The sequence below is a fragment of the Coregonus lavaretus genome (assembly GCF_964263955.1).
Source record: "Coregonus lavaretus genome assembly, chromosome: 12".
Classification (NCBI taxonomy): domain Eukaryota; kingdom Metazoa; phylum Chordata; class Actinopteri; order Salmoniformes; family Salmonidae; genus Coregonus; species Coregonus lavaretus.
In genome coordinates, this window is record NC_139999.1 from 30,258,474 (window position 1) to 30,281,564 (window position 23,091).

At 40.5% G+C, this 23,091-nt stretch overlaps 1 protein-coding gene and 1 pseudogene across 2 annotated transcripts; both read left to right on the top strand.

Moving 5' to 3' along the window:
• Nucleotides 1-4,368: 4,368 nt before the first annotated feature.
• Nucleotides 4,369-12,080, top strand: LOC311137977 (tripartite motif-containing protein 16-like protein). The gene is made up of 7 exons (XM_084172622.1): nt 4,369-4,961; nt 5,159-5,254; nt 6,607-6,840; nt 9,681-9,840; nt 10,051-10,110; nt 10,266-10,319; nt 10,704-12,080. Exons 1-7 carry the CDS (start codon nt 4,425-4,427, stop codon nt 11,252-11,254), a joined length of 1,692 nt encoding a protein of 563 aa, XP_084028748.1. The 5' UTR covers nt 4,369-4,424; the 3' UTR covers nt 11,255-12,080.
• A 268-nt stretch (nt 12,081-12,348) lies between these two features.
• On the top strand, nt 12,349-17,937 carry LOC311138006 (voltage-gated potassium channel KCNC4-like; annotated as a pseudogene). Its single transcript, XR_014615475.1, has 2 exons — nt 12,349-13,051; nt 16,279-17,937. The product of XR_014615475.1 is annotated as a voltage-gated potassium channel KCNC4-like (transcript).
• The last annotated feature ends 5,154 nt before the right edge of the window (nt 17,938-23,091 follow it).

Here is a 23,091-nt window from a genome sequence, read left to right on the forward strand (position 1 = left end):
ATCCGTGTAAAGGAACGAATGAATGGGGCCATGTATCGTGAGATTTTGAGTGAAAACCTCCTTCCATCAGCAAGGGCATTGAAGATGAAACGTGGCTGGGTCTTTCAGCATGACAATGATCCCAAACACACCGCCCGGGCAATGAAGGAGTGGCTTCGTAAGAAGCATTTCAAGGTCCTGGAGTGGCCTAGCCAGTCTCCTGATCTCAACCCCATAGAAAATCTTTGGAGGGAGTTGAAAGTCTGTGTTGCCCAGCGACAGCCCCAAAACATCACTGCTCTAGAGGAGATCTGCATGGAGGAATGGGCCAAAATACCAGCAACAGTGTGTGAAAACCTTGTGAAGACTTACAGAAAACGTTTGACCTGTGTCATTGCCAACAAAGGGTATATAACAAAGTATTGAGAAACTTTTGTTATTGACCAAATACTTATTTTCCACCATAATTTGCAAATAAATTCATTAAAAATCCTACAATGTGATTTTCTGGATTTTTTTTCTCATTTTGTCTGTCATAGTTGACGTGTACCTATGATGAAAATTACAGGCCTCTCTCATCTTTTTAAGTGGGAGAACTTGCACAATTGGTGGCTGACTAAATACTTTTTTTCCCCACTGTAAATAGACAAGATATTGAGTTTCTTAAACCGGTGCAGATGGAGCCAGGTAATTAGAAGATGTTGGCTCATCTTGCAAATTTATTTTGTATGATGAGTAATTTGTGTAGGTAGGAGGCATATGTACTGGCCCAGACAATATTACAGTAAATTAGATATGGGTAAATTAAGCTATAGTATAGAGTTAGGAAGCAAGCCTGATGAACCAAACCACGAATCTTTCTGATGATATCAACAGATTTCATCACTTTGCTACAGACAAATTGAATATGATATTTCCAGGATAACATTTCATCAATTAGAACTCAGAGGAATCTAGTGGATGTGACTTGTTCCGTTTCATTCCCACCAATTGAGATTCTGGCTCTTTAAAAAAAGTGTTTTTTGCAATATTTCTTATTCTTACTAGTGGATACAATAAAGTTGGATTTTTTAACATTTAAAGATAATTTGTTTATCTGGAACCATTTCAGAAAATGTGGCCATTCCTGAGTAATCTTCATTAATTTGTGAATAAAAATTATTGTGTGATAAAATCTAATTGGTATCATCAGCAAAGAGAATGGGAAGTACGGTAGAAGACACAGCAGCAAGGTCATTGATATAGATTAGGAATAACAAAGGTCCAATTATCGAACCCTAAGGCACGCCACAGGATATCTTGGCCCTGGTAGATGCACAGCCGTTTGTATGAACAAATTGTTCTCTATCATAAATATAACGATATAACCAATTACATGTATAATCATAAAACCTTAATGCAATTTAGAAAGTAATATTTCATGATCAACCGTGTCAAACGCTTTGGATTAATCTAAAAAGTTGCCAAGAGTGTATTCATTGTTGTTAAGGGCTGTAAAGATTTTATCCACAAGTTGCAAAAGAGACATATCTGTGGAGTAGTTTTTATGAGAACCATATTGGTGCTCATAGGAATACAGTGTTGATCTAAATGTTTCAACATTCTCTTATACACCAATTTTTCTAGGATTTTAGAAAAACATGGTAGTACAGATATTGGGTGATAAATTGTAAAAGATCTTGGATCCCCAGATTTACAGTTGAAGTCGGAAGTTTACATACACTTAGGTTGGAGTCATTAAAACTCGTTTTTCAACCACTCCACAAATTTCTTGTTAACAAACTATAGTTTTGGCAAGTCAGTTAGGACATCTACTTTGTGCATGACACAAGTAATCTTTCCAACAATTGTTTACAGACAGATTATTTCACTTATAATTCACTGTATCACAATTCCTGTGGGTCAGAAGTTTACATGCACTAAGTTGACTGTGCCTTTAAACAGCTTGGAAAATTCCAGAAAATGATGTCATGGCTTTAGAAGCTTCTGATAGGCTAATTGACATCATTTGAGTCAATTGGAGGTGTACCTGTGGATGTATTTCAAGGCCTACCTTCAAACTCAGTGCCTCTTTGCATGACATCATGGGAAAATGAAAAGAAATCCGCCAAGACCTCAGAAAAATAATTGTAGACCTCCACAAGTCTGGTTCATCCTTGGGAGCAATTTCCAAATGCCTGAAGGTACCACGTTCATCTGTACAAACAATAGTATGCAAGTATAAACACCATGGGACCACGCAGCCGTCATACCGCTCAGGAAGGAGACGCGTTCTGTCTCCTAGAGATACTTTGGTGCGAAAAGTTCAAATCAATCCCAGAACAACAGCAAAGGACCTTGTGAAGATGCTGGAGGAAACGGGTACAAAAGTATCCATATCCACAGTAAAACGAGTCCTATATCGACATAACCGGAAAGACCGCTCAGCAAGGAAGAAGCCACTGCTCCAAAACCGCCATAAAATAGCCAGACTACGGTTTGCAACTGCACATGGGGACAAAAATTGTACTTTTTGGAGAAATGTCCTCTGGTCTGATGAAACAAAAATAGAACTGTTTGGCCATAATGACCATCGTTATGTTTGGAGGAAAAAGGGGGGTGTTTGCAAGCCGAAGAACACCATCCCAACCGTGTAGCACGGGGGTGGCAGCATCATGCTGTGGGGGTGCTTTGCTGCAGGAAGGACTGGTGCACTTCACAAAATCGATGGCATCATGAGGAAGGAAAATAATGTGGATATATTGAAGCAACATCTCAAGACATCAGTCAGGTAGGTAAAGCTTGGTCGCAAATGGGTCTTCCAAATGGACAATGACCCCAAGCATACTTCCGAAGTTGTGTCAAAATGGCTTAAGGACAACAGTCAAGGTATTGGAGTGGCCATCATAAAGCCCTGACCTCAATCCTATAGAAAATATGTGGGCAGAACTGAAAAGGCGTGTGCGAGCAAGGAGGCCTACAAACCTGACTCAGTTACACCAGCTCTGTCATGAGGAATGGGCCAACATTCACCCAATTTATTGTGGGAAGCTTGTGGAAGGATACCTGAAATGTTTGACCCAAGTTAAACAATTCTAAAGGCAATGCTACCAAATACTAATTGAGTGTATGTAAACTTCTGACCCAATGGGAATGTGATGAAATAAATAAAAGCTGAAATAAATAATTCTCTCTACTATTATTCTGACATTTCACATTCTTAAAATAAAGTGGTGATCCTAACTGGCCTAAGACAGGGAATTCTTACTAGGACTAAATGTCAGGAATTGTGAAAAACTGAGTTTAAATGTATTTGGCTAAGGTGTATGTAAACTTCTGACTTCAACTGTATAGAGGGGGATAACTTTGGCAATTTTCAAATCTTTAGGAACAATACCAGTTTGCATTGATTTGGTGAAGATATACCTTAGATGCTCAGTAATCGAGGAAGACACTGATATCACCAAAGAGGCACCAATCTAGTCATGACCTGCTGCTGATATCTTTGTTACCAATTACCTCCATTACATCAGAAGGATCAAACTGAAGCAGAGAAGGGAAATGCCACTTAATGTAATCCAAGGGATTATCATCAGTTTTCTAAATTTTATTTGACAGAGGAACCCACATTCACAAAAAAGTTATTAAATTCACATGAAATAACATCACTATGTCTTATTTCCAACAAATAAATTGAGATGGAATAGTTGTAGATGCCTTTTTCTTATTCAACAGTTGATTGATGATTTTCCAAGTTTACTTTATATTATTTAAGGATTCTTGGATGTGTTAGTAAAATATATTTTTGGGGATATCTGAAGTAGGTGAGTAAATTTGTTCTCATACTTTTTGTAATTTGCAGAATTCAGGGGAGAGGGATTTGTGAGTTATGTTTTATACAACTTGTTTTTTAAACTGAGGATTTTTTGAGACCGGTTGTAAACCAAGGTTTCCAGAACCCTTCTGCTGCTCTCTTACGTGGTTTAACTAAGGTAGTGAATTACAGAATGGAAAGGTCTGGTAAGCAGACTCCACATCGGCCTGATTATTAGAATGGTTATTGAAGAGAGAATCTAAAATGGGGAAATTTAATTATAACATCGGATGGAAAAAACTTGTATTTATCATGTCGGTCTGTTTTGCATTGTATGACTTTATAAATACTGTATTAAAATGATACTCCCTCTTACTCTAATGTTGTTGTTTTTTTGCTTTATTTATACACAATGATTTAACGGAATAAGACTTAGCTTTTTGTCAATGAACAACATCTTGATTTACTTGCTCTTTCAGTACTCTCTTGAAGGTTTTGAAATCCTCCCCTTTGGCTTCAGTCCAGACTCACCACTCCCTCTCAGCTCTCACAAGCATACCATGAAACCACAAGGCGTGCCTATTCACAGAATCGAAACCAGTGTCTTTCTGGTGGAAGTGAAAGACAGACGTGTTCCAGTTTGTTCTCAGATATGGCTGTGTCTCGTATATCTGTCAGGAAGGACCACCTCAGCTGTCCACTCTGCCAGGAGGTGCTCAGGACTCCAGCTGCTATTCCCTGTGGACACAGTTTCTGCATGCTCTGCATCCAAGTCTTCTGGGACAATGAAGAAAAGGGTAATCGTTTCTGCAGCTGCCCTGAATGCCAATACTCCTTTCACCTGAGGCCTAACCTGATCAAGAACATTGCTCTGGCTGAAATGGTGGAAGGAATGGAGAAGTCCAAGTGTAGAAATAATGTGGGTGCTGGAGGTAAGCGCAGACCTGTTGAAGCCAGTCAGGAGGCAGGCCCTTCGCCCAGTCATGCTCTGGGTGGGGCCAGACCCATGAAGATACCCAGAACCACTGGAGCCCCAGAGGCACTGAAGAGCAGAATATGTCCTATACATGACAGACTGCTGGAGGTTTACTGCTGTGATGATGAGCAATGCATCTGCCCTCTATGCGCCCTGGTTGAGCACAGAGCACACAACAATGTGTTGGCGAATGAGGGAAGGAAAAGGAAGCAGGTACTGACCTTTATATCAAATCTGGCGTTTCAAGTATCCCAAAGGTTATGTGTATTATGCACAGTTGATCACTTATTGATTCAATTGAAATAAGTAATAAATAACACTTCATTACCTTGTGCATTCAAGGAGTTATGAGGTTATTATTGGTTTGACCTTGTAAATATTTAATCTGTAGATCAATTTGCCCTCCACAGGAACAGCTCCAGGACATTAAGAAAGAATCCAAGCTGAGGATCAATATGAGAGAACAGGAGCAGAAGGACCTGAGAAAGAACGTAAAGAGGGTTAAGGTGGGTATACAGTAGATCAGAGAAGGAAGTGAATATAGTTATTTACAATGCTCTCTGGACTAAACCAACTATAATAGTAACTCATAGCAGCAAGGCCACAGAGTCTCCTTCCTAACTCATGGGTGTGTACTGCCCCAGCTTTTTTATGCCAATGTGTTTCGAAATTCTAAAGGCACATTTGAGCTACAGCGTCTTTGTTGCAGGTGCACGGTAACAATTGAATAACATGAGAGAATCATTCACACTGCTCTTGCTTGTATCACTGCTCTTTATTAAGCTTTACATATCGGCCTCAAGGCCTTCGTCAGAGCTTTTGTGAGGGTTTTTGGTCGCAAATGGGTCTTCCAAATGGACAATGAACCCAAGCATACTTCCAAAGTTGTGGCAAAATGGCTTAAGGACAACAAAGTCAACGTATTGGAGTGGCCATCACAAAGCCCTGACCTCAATCCTATAGAAAATGTGTGGGTAGAACTGAAAAAGCGTGTGCGAGCAAGGAGGCCTACAAACCTGACTCAGTTACACCAGCTCTGTCTTAAGGAATGGGCCAAAATTCACCCAACTTATTGTGGGAAGCTTGTGGAAGGCTACCCGAAACATTTGACCCAAGTTAAACAATTTAAAGGCAATGCTACCAAATACTAATTGAGTGTATGTAATTTTCTGACCCACTCGAAATGTGATGAAAGAATTAAAAGCTGAAATAAATCATTCTCTCTACTATTATTCTGACATTACACATTTTTTAAATAAAGTGGTGATCCTAACTGACCTAAGTTAGGGAATTCTTACTAGGATTAAATGTCAGGAATTGTGAAAAACTGAGTTTAAATGTATTTGGCTAAGGTGTATGTAAACTTCTGACTTCAACTGTATTGCCTTACCTCCATAACTTGCTACATTCGCACACACTGTATATATATTTTCTGTTGTATTTTTGACTTTATGTTTTGTTTTACCCCATATGTAACTCTGTGTTGTTGTTTTTATCACACTGCTTTGCTTTATCTTGGCCAGGTCGCAGTTGTAAATGAGAACTTGTTCTCAACTGGCTTACCTGGTTAAATAAATAAAATAAATAAATAAAATAAAATCCATTCAATGCACTGCATGGGGTTGTAGTAATGTCAACATAAGGGTGCAAATTAAAAACACTCACAAAAGCTCTGACGAAGGCCTTGAGGCTGATGTGTAATGCCAATGTGTTAACTTTATATGGCCTATTTCAAAATTTCCTGAAATGAAAAACAAACGTAAATCACTAAGTCTGTCCCTGACTGTATGTGTAACAGGAAGTCTGTCCCTGACTGTATGTGTAACAGGAAGTCTGTCCCTGACTGTATGTGTAACAGGAAGGTGTTAGGGCTGCTGAGGAGCACTGTGAGGGCGTCCTCTCTGGGCTGATCGACTCCCTCCAGAGGCACTACTCCACAGTGAGAGAGTTGATATTGGCACAGGAGACAGCTGCAGTGGCTCAGGCTGAGAGCTCCCTGTACAGCCTGGAGAAAGACATGGCTGCCCTGAAGAGGAGAGACGCTGAGCTGGAGCAGCTGGAGCAGACAGATGATGATATCGACTTCCTCCAGGTATGGTTAGTTATATCACAGGCAGTGGTGTGTATTCATGGATGCCAAGGGAAGCCAGGCTTCCCCCCCAAAATGGACCAATAAAAAAACATAAAATAATGTACCTTTCGTCTCTCTGTGTTTCATAATTTTCCTTCATTCGCAAGAGGCTGAATGTATCTCACAGGAGAAAGCATCCGAGCGAGCGAAACAGCGCCCGTCTGTGTCTCTGCTTGTAGGCCATCTATCTGATGCTGTCTGGTCCAAATGAGTATGACATTGTTGTCGCCAGTAGCATTGAAAGCAAGGGAAGCCAGCAAGCATTTGGCCTCCCTTGATAAAACAAGTATACAACATTAGCCAATCAGCGTTGAGCTCAACTGTGAATGGTCCTGGCGCACCAAAAAAAGCTTGGATTTTGGCATCACTCCTATCAAATCCCATTGAGAGCACACGTCATTGACAGAACTTGAATTGTTGTATCTCGTTGTGTTGGTGTCCTCTGGTGGCTATCTAGCTAGCTAGCTAAAATTGGCCCTTTCCTAAAAAAGCCATGGATGGAGATAGGGATTTTGACTTGTAGTTTTACTTAATTCTCCCTACTGGCCAATGATTATAACAGCGATTCTGATCCAACCATTAATTCATACATTGTTGTGCCTCTGGCCTGAGAGGATGGAAGTTAAATATGTAGCTAGATGTGGAAGGCTAAGGTTAACTAGCTAATGTTGCAGATGAATGGAAGTTAGGCTAGCGAGCAACATTTTAGCCAGGTAGCCTAGGACAACAAAAAATAAAAGCGTTTACTGTATGACAGAGTGATAGACCGTTTCATCAACATGAAAGAGAGGAGGATGGCATTGGCTTTTCTCTACAAGTAGGGTGAGTCAACATGTTTTTCTACTTGCACGAACGTGCACACATACACACACACACACAGAAATCAGAACCATGGACAGCCACATCATATTTAGCTTAAGTTGATTGGACTAAATTGTTTTTGGCATCTTTTAGTTGTCATCTTTTAGTTGTCACTGTACAGAGGTGATTTGATTATGTTGAAATGTTGAAGTTGAAATGGTGCTGGAATAGTGGAGGCAGCTCCTGTTTTCTTTGCGACTTGCGGTAACTCTGTGGTTCGAAATCAATAGTTGTTTAGTGGTCAGACATTTTCGGAAACATGAACTTGCTTGACCACGCTGTAGGTCAGGTACAGTGGGCAAAAAAAGTATTTAGTCAGCCACCAATTGTGCAAGTTCTCCCACTTAAAAAGATGAGAGAGGCCTGTAATTTTCATCATAGGTACACGTCAACTATGACAGACAAAAAAAATCACATTGTAGGATTTTTAATGAATTTATTTGCAAATTATAATTATGGTGGAAAATAAGTATTTGGTCAATAACAAAAGTTTCTCAATACTTTGTTATATATCCTTTGTTGGCAATGACACAGGTCAAACGTTTTCTGTAAGTCTTCACAAGGTTTTCACACACTGTTGCTGGTATTTTGGCCCATTCCTCCATGCAGATCTCCTCTAGAGCAGTGATGTTTTGGGGCTGTCGCTGGGCAACACAGACTTTCAACTCCCTCCAAAGATTTTCTATGGGGTTGAGATCTGGAGACTGGCTAGGCCACTCCAGGACCTTGAAATGCTTCTTACGAAGCCACTCCTTCGTTGCCCGGGCGGTGTGTTTGGGATCATTGTCATGCTGAAAGACCCAGCCACGTTTCATCTTCAATGCCCTTGCTGATGGAAGGAGGTTTTCACTCAAAATCTCACGATACATGGCCCCATTCATTCTTTCCTTTACACGGATCAGTCGTCCTGGTCCCTTTGCAGAAAAACAGCCCCAAAGCAAGATGTTTCCACCCCCATGCTTCACAGTAGGTATGGTGTTCTTTGGATGCAACTCAGCATTCTTTGTCCTCCAAACACGACGAGTTTAGTTTTTACCAAAAAGTTCTATTTTGGTTTCATCTGACCATATGACATTCTCCCAATCCTCTTCTGGATCATCCAAATGCACTCTAGCAAACTTCAGACGGGCCTGGACATGTACTGGCTTAAGCAGGGGGACACGTCTGGCACTGCAGGATTTGAGTCCCTGGCGGCGTAGTGTGTTACTGATGGTAGGCTTTGTTACTTTGGTCCCAGCTCTCTGCAGGTCATTCACTAGGTACCCCCGTGTGGTTCTGGGATTTTTGCTCACCGTTCTTGTGATCATTTTGACCCCACGGGGTGAGATCTTGCATGGAGCCCCAGATCAAGGGAGATTATCAGTGGTCTTGTATGTCTTCCATTTCTTAATAATTGCTCCCACAGTTGATTTCTTCAAACCAAGCTGCTAACCTATTGCAGATTCAGTCTTCCCAGCCTGGTGCAGGTCTACCATTTTGTTTCTGGTGTCCTTTGACAGCTCTTTGGTCTTGGCCATAGTGGAGTTTGGAGTGTGACTGTTTGAGGTTGTGGACAGGTGTCTTTTATACTGATAACAAGTTCAAACAGGTGCCATTAATACAGGTAACGAGTGGAGGACAGAGGAGCCTCTTAAAGAAGAAGTTACAGGTCTGTGAGAGCCAGAAATCTTGCTTGTTTGTAGGTGACCAAATACTTATTTTCCACCATAATTTGCAAATAAATTAATTAAAAATCCTACAATGTGATTTTCTGGATTTTTTTCTCTCAATTTGTCTGTCATAGTCACACTGCTACTGATCACGGGCTGTAGTAGATAGAGGTAGGATCTGGTTCTGAGGTTTACAACTGTGTGCATGATGACATGGTAAATTTTCACGACTAATAATGATAACTCCTTCATTTTCATGTCTCTCTATCTCCCTCTCTATCATGAAAAAAGAGATGGCCCTCTCTCTCTAACCTTCCAGAGCCCCCTGACTTGTCCAGTGTCTCGGCGGATGCACTCCTCCCCTTTGAGGCCATAAGGAGTGCTGTCTCAGAGTTTGGGAATCGACTGGAGGCTTTCTCTGAGGAGGAAATCAGTACAGTGTCTCAAACTGGTCAGTTGAAGGGAGGAATGCCACAGAGAGACAGACAGACAGACAGACAGACAGACAGACAGACAGACAGACAGACAGACAGACAGACAGACAGACAGAGAGAGAGAGAGAGAGAGAGAGAGAGAGAGAGAGAGAGAGAGAGAGAGAGAGAGAGAGAGAGACAAAGAGAGAGAGACAAAGAAATATATTTTATATGATCTGTCTCAACAGTGGCTGGTAATGGAGGTTCCCAGTCTCCAGACCATAGAGTCAGACCTGAACAGCTTCCAGGTGAATGTTATCCTTCTTTTTGTGTGTTATCCCGAGTGTTTCAGAAAATCAGTCACAGTTTACTTGACCTTTAATAATTAACAAGAACTTGAACCACAACTGAGCATGATTTATTACATATTACGTCTGTTTGGCCTTTCTCCTGACCTACACAGTTACCAGTGCTGCACAGACCCTAGAGCCTACGACCAGAACAGAATTTCTACAGTGTGAGTCCTATGTACTTTATGTAACGCATCTAAACTTCACTCAACCTATAAAACAGAAAGATAATAATGAGAACCAACCTCATGAGAATGCTGTTTGAACATGATCATGTAGAGTTCAAAAAGTACTCGCACTCAATACCATGAAGAGGAATATCCCAAGGAGGCCAAGATGCAAAAATAATATCATTAATTTAGACCATGCTCAAAAGAATACAAAAAGTGAAAGTGCAAAAATAAGTTTTCAAAAGAGCTTACGTTTCGGCCTTATCCCTTCATCAAGGCTGAAACGTATGCCTTACATTCTAGCCTGAGGGCTAACCCTCATACTGGCTTTCTATGAACATGATCATGAACATAATTTTACGATCCTCTTTGATCCTTCAGATGCCTGCGAGCTCACTCTGGACCTCAACACTGCCCACAAGGACCTCTCCTTCTCAGAGGAGGGCAGAATGGTGAAATGGGATGCTAAAAAGCAGAAGGAGCCAGTCCAACCTCACCCTGAGAGGTTTACATACCGTCGCCAGGTGCTGTGCAGGGAGGGGCTTAAAGCTGAGCGCTGCTACTGGGAGGTGGAGGTGGTCGGGCAAAAGGCTGAGATTGCCCTGGCCTACTGGGGCATAGACAGAAAATCACTCTCTAAGACATCCGCTTTTGGGGCCAGTGACCAATCCTGGAGCCTTGACCGTTCTAAAGGCTATTCTGTGTGCCACAACAGTGACGGTATTAGACTCAGTGCAACCCCCAGCCAGTGCAGAATAGGGGTTTACCTGAAATTTAAGGAGGGCACCATAGCGTTTTATGAAGTCTCAGATAGGATGAAGTTCCTCTACAGAACCAAGAAATTCACATTCACTGAACCCCTCTACCCAGGGTTCTGGCTTGGGGAGGAGAGTTGCATCACACTATGTAATCTGAGGGATGAAATATTCTAACCATGGCAGTAAAACTATGAGATAGAGATAGGGTTGCAAAAATCCGGTAACTTTCCCCTAATTCCCCGTTTGCCAGAAATCCAGCTTGGATGATTCCCGGAATCAGCGGGGAATACGCAGGAAATCCACAATCCTCCAAACAGGATTTCTGGAAACCCTGGGAATCTTGGGAAAGTGACCATGTTTTTGCAAACCTATATAGAAAATAAAACACCAGAAAGTGTAGACTGTGATAGAAGTAGAAAATAAAGCTATATACATCCTGGATAACAGGTAAAAGGCTTTAGATTGCTGTTAGGTTTTGGGGGATCTTATCTTGGTTTTATTCGCTTGTAAACCTCAAACCTCTAAAATCAGCTTGTACTTTCTTTACATTTGTAATATCGACATATTTGTAATATCTACGGAAACATTTAAACATTTTTCATACAATTTTTATAAAAATAAAATCAAGCGAATAAAGTGCTAAAGTGTTATTGTTGTTATACACCTTTTATTACATATTTTTCGGACTATATTTGGTCCCATATTCCTAGCTGGCTATATATTTGGAAAAACATACATACTATTTCACACCAGAGGGCAGTGTCATGTCCCTTATACAGCAGGAGGCCATGAGAGGATGGGGTCATTAGTCCAATAGTTACTGCTTTACAGTTGCACTTTTCAAAGATTTAAAGTTTAGTCAATGTTAAAGATCAAGGAACTTTAAAAGTTTTTTTTAACCATTTGTACTTCAATTAATGTCCTATTAATTTTCCTATTATTATATACTGTTAATGATTACAGTAAAGGTGACAGTGACAGGAGTTGTTCACTGATGGAGAAACTGCCTTAAAACTGTCTTCCATATTGTGAGGTTGTTCTTTGCCACAGATTTGTGTTTGGATGTCTTCCTTATTTTGAAATCAAATCAAGTTGTATAGAAACTTGTCAATAGGCCAAAATTAGGCTGTACCCCTAACTGACAGAAGGGGACAAACACTTTGGAATGCAGACAGGGGCTGCCTACAGGGTGGGACTACCAATAAATAAAAGGACGGTTTGTGATTTCTTCCCAAACTGAACTACCAAAAGAGAGAGCGGATAGCCTGCCCTAATGTGTTTTTTCTTTACCCCTGGGCCTGAAAAACGTTTTGAATATTCTCAACATTTTTGCGGCAGACGAGGACCGTAGGCTAAACAACATTCCTGGACGTGCTATTCTCTCCACTCCAAGTCATGATCAGCTCAATGTGTGTGTCCTCTCAGGGCCATACTTTGGCCCACGCCATGGCCTCATCGAAAACACATCTAAGGGAAGACTGGGACAGAAAAGGGGATGTCACAAAAAAGGTTGTGATCAACGTTGGTGGCATGCGTCATGAAACTTACATGGGCACTCTCAAGAGCTTGCCCGGGACCCGTTTGGCTAAACTGATGGACCATGACCTCACTGAATTCTTCTTCGACAGACATCCAGGTGTTTTCTCCAATGTTCTGAATTATTACAGAACCGGTAAGCTTCACTGTCCAACAGATGTCTGTGGTCCGCTTTTTGAAGAGGAGTTGGCTTTTTGGGAGGTCGACGAGGCAGAAGTGGAACCTTGCTGCTGGATAACATTCCGCCAACATAGGGATGCCGAAGAGGCCCTTGCAGCATTCGGGCCATCTGACTCAAATGTGCGCCACAATGAAGAGTTTCCAGATCAATTCGATGTTGAAGACAACCAACCAAATTCTCAGAGCTGCTTCAAAAGGTGGAAACCAAAAATATGGGCTCTATTTGACAACCCATTCTCGTCTATGGCTGCCAAGGTGTGTATTATTTGTTCTCTCCCAATGAAAAAAAGCCACTTTAACCTCTTGTAGTTTTGATCCCCAAGTCAAGAACAGACTATAGCAGGTGTACAGTACTACATAGAGCCATGGCTACATGGAACTCTATTCCACATCAGGTAACTGATGCAAGCAGTAGAATCAGATTTAAAAAATAGATAAAGGTACACCTTATGGAACAGCGGGGACTAAAAAGACACACATACACATAACAAGACACGCACGTACACATGTATGAAGGCAATTCGTAATCCAATTCCAAACTTGCCTTGAGTCCACAGGTATGTGATGCCGTAGTCAGACGCGTTTCCAAAGCAACCACAGAACAGGGACTCCAAAGCTCCAATAGTCTAAAAACAAACATTTATTCTCCAAACAAAATGACATTTCATAGGCTATATTCCATCGATGAACAAAGTCAAAGCGATCAGATTTATACTGTAAACAAAATATATAGACTAGTAGCAGCTTTCTTAGTTCCAAGTCGTAGCGTAGCGGTCAAAAAACTGTACAGTACCGCCATACCTGAGGCCTAGTGGACCCATACTGCAAAAAACCTAAATAGGTAAAGGGAAGGGGAACATGGGGAAAAAAAGGGGTGTGTCCAGGAAAGGCTCCATAATGCTTTTAAATACCCATGATAATCATAATAGAAAACCAAAAACATGTTATGACATCTATAGAAAAGACAGAAATGCCAATGGTGGAGGAGTTGCTGTTTATATTCAGAACCACATTCCTGTAAAGGTTAGAGAGGATCTCATGTTAAATACTGTTGAAGTAATATGGCTACAGGTTAATCTGCCTCACCTAAAGCCCATTCTTGTGGGAAGCTGCTATAGACCACCAAGTGCTAACAGTCAGTATCTGGATAATATGTGTGAAATGCTTGATAATGTATGTGACATCAACAGAGAGGTATATTTTCTGGGTGTTTTAAATATTGACTGGCTTTCATCAAGCTGCCCACTCAAGAAAAAGCTTCAAACTGTAACTAGTGCCTGCAACCTGGTTCAGGTTATTAGTCAACCTACCAGGGTAGTTACAAACAGCACAGAAATGAAATCATCAACATGTCTCCAATTTGTAAGTCGCTCTGGATAAGAGCGTCTGCTAAATGACGTAAATGTAAATGTAAATGTATTGATAACATCTTTACTAATGCTGCAGAAATGTGCTTTAAAGCAGTATCCAAATCCATCGGATGTAGTGACAATATAGTAGCCATATCTAGGAAAACCAAAGTTCCGAAGGCTGGGCATAACGTAGTGTATAAGAGGTCATACAATAAGTTTTGTAGTGATTCCTATGTTGATGATGTAAATAATATTTGCTGGTCTGTTGTGTGTAATGAGGAGCAACCAGACACTGCACTTGACATATTTATGAAGTTGCTTATTCCAGTTACTAATAAGCATGCACCCATTAAGAAAATGACTGTACAAACTGTTAAATCCACGTGGATTGATGAGGAATAGAAAAATGGTATGCTTGAGAGGGATGAGGCTAAAGGAATGGTAAATAAGTCTTGCTGCACAACCGATTGGCAAACGTTCTGTAAATTGAGAAATGAAGTGGCTAAACTGAATAAAAAGAGAAGAAACTATACTATGAAACAAAGATAAATGATATATAGAATGATAGTAAAAAGCTTTGGAGTACATTCAATTACATTTTGGGCAAAAAGGCAAACTCAGATGGTTCAGTCATCACAAAACCCACTGATATTGCCAATGACTTCACTACACATCCAAGTATAACTGATCAAATTATGAAAGACTAGCATTGGAATTTTGAATTCCGTAAAGCGAGTGTGGAAGAGCTGAAAAATGATTGTTGTCTATCAACAATGACAAGCCACCGGGGTCTGACAACTTGGATGGAAAATTACTGAGGATAATAGCGGACGATATTGCCACTCCTATTTGCCATATTTTCAATCTAAGCCTACTAGAAAGTGCGTGCCCTCAGGCCTGGAGGGAAGCAAAAGTCATTACGCTATCCAAAAATAGTAAAGCCCCCCTTTACTGGCTCAAATAGCAGGCCAATCAGCCTGTTACCAACCCTTAGTAAACTTTTGGAAAACATTGTATTTGACCAGATACAATGCTATTTTACTGTAAACAAATTGACAACAGACTTTCAGCACGCTTATGGGGAAGGACATTCAACAAGCACGGCACTTACACAAATGACTGATGATTGGCTGAGAGAAATTGATAATACAAATATTGTGGGAGCTGTTTTGTTAGACTTCAGTGCGGCTTTTGACATTATCGATCATAGTCTGCTGCTGGAAAAACCTATTTGTTATGGCTTTTGTCACAATCGTTAACGGAAGATACGGACCAAGGCGCAGCGTGATAAGCGTACATTTTATTAAGTACTTAACACGAACAAAACAACAAACAAACGATACGTGAAGTCCTAGGTTACACAAAACAAACCTTTACGGAACAAGATCCCACACCGACTAGTGCCAAACAGGCTGCCTAAGTATGGTCCCCAATCAGAGACAACGAGATACAGCTGCCTCTGATTGGGAACCACCCTGGCCAACATAGATCTAAACGATCTAGAACATCAACATAGAAAATATAACACAGAAACTACACACCCTGGCTCAACATTTCAGAGTCCCCAGAGCCAGGGCGTGACAGCTTTACACCCCCTGCTATATTGTGGATAAAGAGTTACCTGTCTAACAGAACACAGAGGGTGTTCTTTAATGGAAGTCTCTCCAACATAATTCCCCAGGGCAGCCAGTGTGTCTATATATGCGGATGACTCAACATTATACACGTCAGCTACTACAGCAAGTGAAATCACTGCAACACTTTTAGAGCTGCAGTTAGTTTTAGAATGGGTGGCAAGGAATACGTTAGTCCTAAATATTTCAAAAACTAAACCCTTGAATAGTTAAGTCATGTAACTCCCATCTAGTCATGTCACTCAAATGGAAGGTAACGTGGCTCCATATGAAACAGCAGCCATGGGATTGAGTCAGTTTAGGAAACAACACACAAGCCTAACAATCTCACCGATCAACAGCCTTTTTGATACCATTGTGTGTCCAACACATCAATCAAACCTAGAAAACAAATATATCAGACTTTCAACCTGGTTCATTATGCGTTGTTTGTGTCTTTAATCATTATGGCATGATCCACTCAAAGTCAGATGATGCCCCTTCTTGTCCTTTGCAGGTCATTGTGTTTGTTTCCCTCTTCTTCATCCTCCTCTCCATCACAGCTTTCTGTCTGGAGACACATCCGAACTTCCACACGATGGAGAACCGCACAAAGCTAGTCTTGGAGGGGAACCACACCGAAGAGGTGACATACTATGTGATGGTGAACAATCCTGCTCTGACCATGGTGGAGGGCGTCTGTGTGGTGTGGTTCATCTTTGAGTTCCTGGTCCGTTTCACCTGCTGCCCCAACATGCTGGTGTTTGTAAAGAACATACTGAACATCATTGACTTTGTAGCCATCCTGCCCTTCTTCCTGGAGGTGGGGCTGAGTGGTAATGCCCTGGGCTTCCTGCGTGTGCTGAGCTTTCTGAGGATCCTGAGGATCTTTAAGCTGACACGCCACATGGTGGGCATGCGTGTGTTAGTCTACACACTAAAGGCCAGCGTTCAAGAGTTCTGCCTCCTCGCTGTCTCCCTCTCTATTGGAATCCTCATCTTCAGCACCCTGCTCTACTACGCAGAGCACCTAGAGGCTGACCATGATGAATATTATATCAGTAACATCCCCAAGGGCTTCTGGTGGGCGGTGGTTACCATGACAACCGTGGGCTATGGGGACATTTTCCCCATAACCTATTCTGGCAAGGTAATTGGAGCCCTATGTGCTCTGGCAGGTATTCTGACCATAGCAATGCCTGTCTCAGTCATAGTCAATAACTTCCGCCTGTACTACTCCCTGGCCATGGCCCAACAGAAACTCCCAAAGAAGAAGAAGAGGCAACACCTGCCCTGTCTGGAGCACTCAGCCAGCCTTCTCCAAGAGGGGAGCAGCCAGAACGATGGCTGTTATAAGGAGAACAAGGAGAGGTCATGTTCAGGTAAGGCAGTCAAGTCCCAGTCCACTGGGATGCCAAATATTATGTAATATATCCCTATTATCGCTGCTCAGAAAATAAGCTTTCACTTTTAGAGTCCAATGCGCATTTGATTGAATCCCGGTCTTAGTCTGGCTATGTGACCCTGGAGATAAAGACTGGATCCTGGTTTTACCATGACACCGGATTTGGACATATTACTGTACTGTAGCTATATTATCGCCAACCATGAATAACATTATAACATTTTACATTTGATCATCTTTATCTTAACTAGCAGTCCATCATATGGGCAAAGGACTACTAATATTATTACTATTTTTTTTTTATTACTTCATGTGTATTCAAGGCGCTACATATTCAAGTTTAAGTCAAGAAATGTACTGTAGTTATACTCATTTATATGTTACAGAAGTTGAGCATTGATTTAGACATGATGTAAATCTGCCAAACAGAGTCGTGGTAGGCCTAAAGGAATTTGATTTTGAAACTGAGTATTAAGATTGTTGTGTGAGTTCCATCCATATGTCACCTTTCTTTTTCTATATGTGAAACGATGAGCTTACAAAATGCTATTTTGTAATTGGATAAATATTTGCCTGGTTACTTTTTATTAATGATTTGTTATGTTCTCTGTTTGGGTGAAAGCGTAGCATTGTTGTTGATATTCATAACAACATGTTGCCAAGTCTGTAATAATCAAAAGGATGTACGGTTAATCAGGAGAAATATAAACAGATGAAATGTATTCTCTTTCATATAAAACATGCAAACCTCTAACAATATTAACACAACAGATTAAAACGTCTAATAGAAATGTCTAAAGCCTGTGTCTCCCTTACTATTGGTATACTTATCTTCAGCACCCTGGAATACTACACAGAGTGAGTGCATGGTGACCCTGAAGACCCAACTTCCACTGCACACACTCATTTTAAGAACATCCCCATCAACTTCTGGTGGGCTGTGGTGACCATGACAACCCTGGGCTATGGGGACATGTACCCTGAGACCGGGCTTGGCATGGTGGTCGGATGTCTGTGTGCTCTGGCATGTATTCTGACCATAGCCATGCCTGTCCCAAAGAAGAAGAAGAGGCAACACCTGCCCTGTCTGGAGCACTCAGCCAGCCTTCTCCAAGAGGGGAGCAGCCAGAACAATGGCTGTTATAAGGAGAACAAGGAGAGGTCGTGTTCAGGTATTTCATATCATCAGTATATATTTATATTATTTTATTTTATTAATATCCCTATTTTTGTTGCTCAGAAAACAAGCTAAACCTTTCTCTCGCTTTCCCTCTTAGAGTCCAATGCGCCTTTGATTGAATCCCAGCCTAAGTCTGGCTATGAGACCCTGGAGGTAAAGACTGAATCCTGAGTTTTCCATTACACCAGATTTGGACATTATAGCTATATTATAAAATATTTAACATCAAAAAATGTTACATTTTATCATTTTTGGGCAAACATGAGCAAAGGACTACCTTGAGTATTCAAGGTCCTATGCATTAAAGTTTCAGTCAAGTAATTTTCTTATACACATTATATGTCACATTTGTGTGAGAGCGTGATTTCACCACAATATCTGTCTGTAATAATCATACACAACTCAAAAAGTTGTCTAATAAAATGTATAATGCCTGTGTTCTGATGTGTGAATCCTGAATATGTTCAGAGCAGTGTCCTCTTGCACAATCTAATTCAAGGGTCATACATGGGCTTCCGAGAAATCCTTTAGCTGTTCTCTGCAAAAACATCTGTTACGAGGCCACAGTGAGGGAAGACGGCACCATTTCCTCTGCCAGAATAACAACAGTTCTATACAGATGTGTGCCATCTGATGGCCTCTCCAAGGGATTTCTTTACAGATCTGTACAAAGGAAGTATTTATAATGAATTGAAATGTGAATGAATGATGATCCTTGTGAACCATGACATTTTCCATTTCCTGTGTGTACAATACGTTCCTCTGTGTACAGTGTACAGTACTAAATGAGAGTGATAACATGTGTGATTGTGTTCCACTGTGGCCGTGGTTATGTCCCAATGTGGGATACGTTGAGTGCCAAATCACTGAATTGTGAAATGCTAGTGTATTAGTTTTAGGAAACACTATACTCCCATGTCTTATGTATTATTTGTACACTAAACAGAACAGTGTTCCAGGACAAGGTCCAGCCTAATCTAGATAGCTATATCTTGTCCTAAAAGTTCAACACAAATCACTCACAGGTTGTTTATTCTTTATTGATATGTGCGGTGATATCCACAAATCATTATTACTCTTTTCACATGTAGCTTCAGTACTGTACAATCATCATGACTGAAGAGAGAGTGCTTGGTAAGGCCCTGCACCCGCTTATTATCAGAAGGAAACTACACTAACACAGATTCATACACACAAATACACATACCCACACTCACACACTCATATACAGTGGCTTGCGAAAGTATTCACCCCCCTTGGCATTTTTCCTATTTTGTTGCCTTACAACCTGGAATTATGATTTTTTGGGGGGGTTTGTATCATTTGATTTAGACAACATGCCTACCACTTTGAAGATGCAAAATATTTTTTCTTGTGAAACAAACAAGAAATAAGACAAAAAAACAGAAAATTGAGCATGCATAACTATTCACCCCCGAAAGTCAATATTTTGTAGAGCCACCTTTTACAGCAATTACAGCTGCAAGTCTCTTGGGGTATGTCTCTATAAGCTTGGCACATCTAGCCACTGGGATTTTTGCCCATTCTTCAAGGCAAAACTGCTCCAGCTCCTTCAAGTTGGATGGTGTACAGCAATCTTTAAGTCATACCACAGATTCTCAATTGGATTGAGGTCTGGGCTTTGACTAGGCCATTCCAAGACATTTAAATGTTTCCCCTTAAACCACTTGAGTGTTGCTTTAGCAGTATGCTTAGGGTCATTGTCCTACTGGAAGGTGAACCTCCGTCCCAGTCTCAAATCTCTTGAAGACTGAAACAGGTTTCCCTCAAGAATTTCCCTGTATTTAGCGCCATCCATCATTCCTTCAATTCTGACCAGTTTCCCAGTCCCTGCCGATGAAAAACATCCCCACAGCATGATGCTGCCACCATCATGCTTCACTTCTTTTCTTTAAGCAATGGCTTGTTTCTGGCCACTCTTCCGTAAAGCCCAGCTCTGTGGAGTGTACGGCTTAAAGTGGTCCTATGGACAGATACTCCAATCTCCACTGTGGAGCTTTGCAGCTCTTTCAGGGTTATCTTTGGTCTCTTTGTTGCCTCTCTGATTAATGCCCTCCTTGCCTGGTCCGTGAGGTTTGGTGGGTGGCCCTCTCTTGGCAGGTTTGTTGTGGTGTGATATTCTTTCCATTTTTTTATAATGGATTTAATGGTGCTCCGTGGGATGTTCAAAGTTTAGGATATTTTTTTATAACCCAACCCTGATCTGTACTTCTCCACAACTTTGTCCCTGACCTGTTTGGAGAGCTCCTTGGTCTTGATGATATTGCAGACTCTGGGGCCTTTCAGAACAGGTGTATATATACTGAGATCATGTGACAGATCATGTGACACTTAGATTGCACACAGGTGGACTTTATTTAACTAATTATGTGACTTCTGAAGGTAATTGGTTGCACCAGATCTTATTTAGGGGCTTCATAGCAAAGGGGGTGAATACATATGCACGCACCACTTTTCTGTTATTTTTTTTTTTTAATTTTTTGAAACAAGTTATTTTTTTCATTTCACTTCACCAATTTGGACTATTTTGTGTATGTCCATTACATGAAATCCAAATAAAAATCCATTTAAATTACAGTATGTAATGCATCAAAATAGGAAAAACGCCAAGGGGGATGAATACTTTTGCAAGGCACTGTATTATGTTGAGAGTCACTATAACACCTTAGCTACAAAGGGGCAGTTTCTAACCACTATTCATTTTCCCTATACAGTGAGGGAAAAAAGTATTTGATCCCCTGCTGATTTTTTACGTTTGCACACTGACAAAGAAATTATCAGTCTATAATTTTAATGGTAGGTTTATTTGAACAGTGAGAGACAGAATAACAACAAAAAACTCCCTTTAAGAGTGTGCTCCTAATCTCAGCTTGTTACCTGTATAGAAGACACCTGGGAGCCAGAAATCTTTCTGATTGAGAGGGGGTCAAATACTTATTTCCCTCGTTAAAATGCAAATCAATTTATAACATTTTTGACATGCGTTTTTCTGGATTTTTTTGTTGTTATTCTGTCTCTCACTGTTCAAATAAACCTACCATTAAAATGATAGACTGGTCATTTTTTTGTCAGTGGGCAAACGTACAAAATCAGCAGGGGATCAAATACTTTTTTCCCTCACTGTAGAGGTTTTAGCCTCCCATCCCGCTACTGTAGCTCCAGCAGTATAATATATATAATAAGATATTTATATAATAAGATATTGCTTTAACACAGACTGTACCCAAGCTAGGGCAAACATTGAGCGTACCAATATGCAGACAAAAACAAAACAAAACAATACTCTTTTAGATTTTAAGTTAAAAAGTGCTTTCATATTCACATTCAATAGTATTTTCTTCCACATGAACTGTTATTAAAACAGTTCTGCAGTGTTAAGACATATATATTTCACAAGTTGTGTTCTATCTTTAGAATAATGTGATTGTTATTGGTTGTAGAATCTTACAGACACAATAATATTTACAGACTTTTAAAGTGAGGGATTTCGACATGGTACAACAATAAGAGCGACTGGCTCCAGGCCAATGACTAAAACAAAGTTTGACTAGTACTTCAACCAAGGACTGGTGGGATAGGCAGTAATCTACTGTATGGAGATGCTTATCCACATGTTCTTATCTGGAGGGCTACGCCTCTCTATAAGCAGCTGAGAGAGGAACACATGAGAACCAGAGCTCACCAGAGTTCGACAATATACAGTCACAAACAAGTCTACATTGGGATCACACAAGGTAAACGTACCTGTACCCCCCTCCCCCAAACAATCTTCCCACTCCTTTTACACTCCCATAATCACAGATAAGGTACACCAACTACAAAATAGAGAAATATTCAAATATACAATTAAATGTACACCAACATACACAGATAGAATATTATACAGTAATATAAATATAGTCAATTTAATCATCAACACCTGGCCTTGAACATTGTGCTAAACAATAAATAAAGGAATCCTCTTCAAAAAATTAAGTTAGCTAAAATGGAATCATTTTGACTTCACAGCTCGCTGAAAATCAATTGAGAAGAGTTACAGGCCAAGTATAGTTTTATGAAAGTGGGCTATGTTCTGGGGGAATGTGCTCCCTTCTTTAGCCTTTCAGGTGTACTTTTGAGTTATGGCAACGACATGTTTAAAATCTTTGCTGAGTGTGTAATGAAGGTAAGTAAATACTAGCGGGAAAAGGTCTTGGTAGATTAAACTAACACTGTGTGATTGTATGAGTTCTCTATCTGGTTTGATTACTTCACTTCTGTAAGAGGGTTGAAATAGTAATATGGAAAACTGCTCTTGGTTTAAATTAAGACATTATTAATGCAGGAAGCACTACCTTTCTGTTGAGTATCAATAAATAGAGATTTGAGGATCAACCATTGGAAGGTTTATATTCCTCAGTAAAATTGAGATTGCCTTACAATCCGACTTTGATCTGATTTGGTCCAATAGTGATTGCCACATTGTTTGGTCCATAAATGTTGAAGATAAGAGAAGGTGAAGTGGTGAGTTTTATTTGTGCTTAAAGGGTTCAATTCATGCTGCTTTTTTGTTTGTACTGTACATTCAGCTCCAGCTCTATTGGTCTGCCACGACCATAGTTTGTGCCTTAATCATCACATTGGCTGTAGTACAATCCTATTTGTGCCCATTAAACCCTATTTGTGCATTCATATTTGTGCCCATCCAAGTTTGTGCCTACATACTACAATCTTGTGTTGATGAA

Excerpts from the sequence above, each read along its gene's own strand:
- LOC311137977 (XM_084172622.1), top strand. The coding sequence starts at position 4,425 with ATGGCTGTGTCTCGTATATCTGTCAGGAAGGACCACCTCAGCTGTCCA. Across the intron at positions 4,962-5,158 it reads AGGGAAGGAAAAGGAAGCAG|GAACAGCTCCAGGACATTAA; the intron begins GTACTGACCTTT and ends TGCCCTCCACAG. Across the intron at positions 10,320-10,703 it reads CAGAACAGAATTTCTACAGT|ATGCCTGCGAGCTCACTCTG; the intron begins GTGAGTCCTATG and ends TTGATCCTTCAG.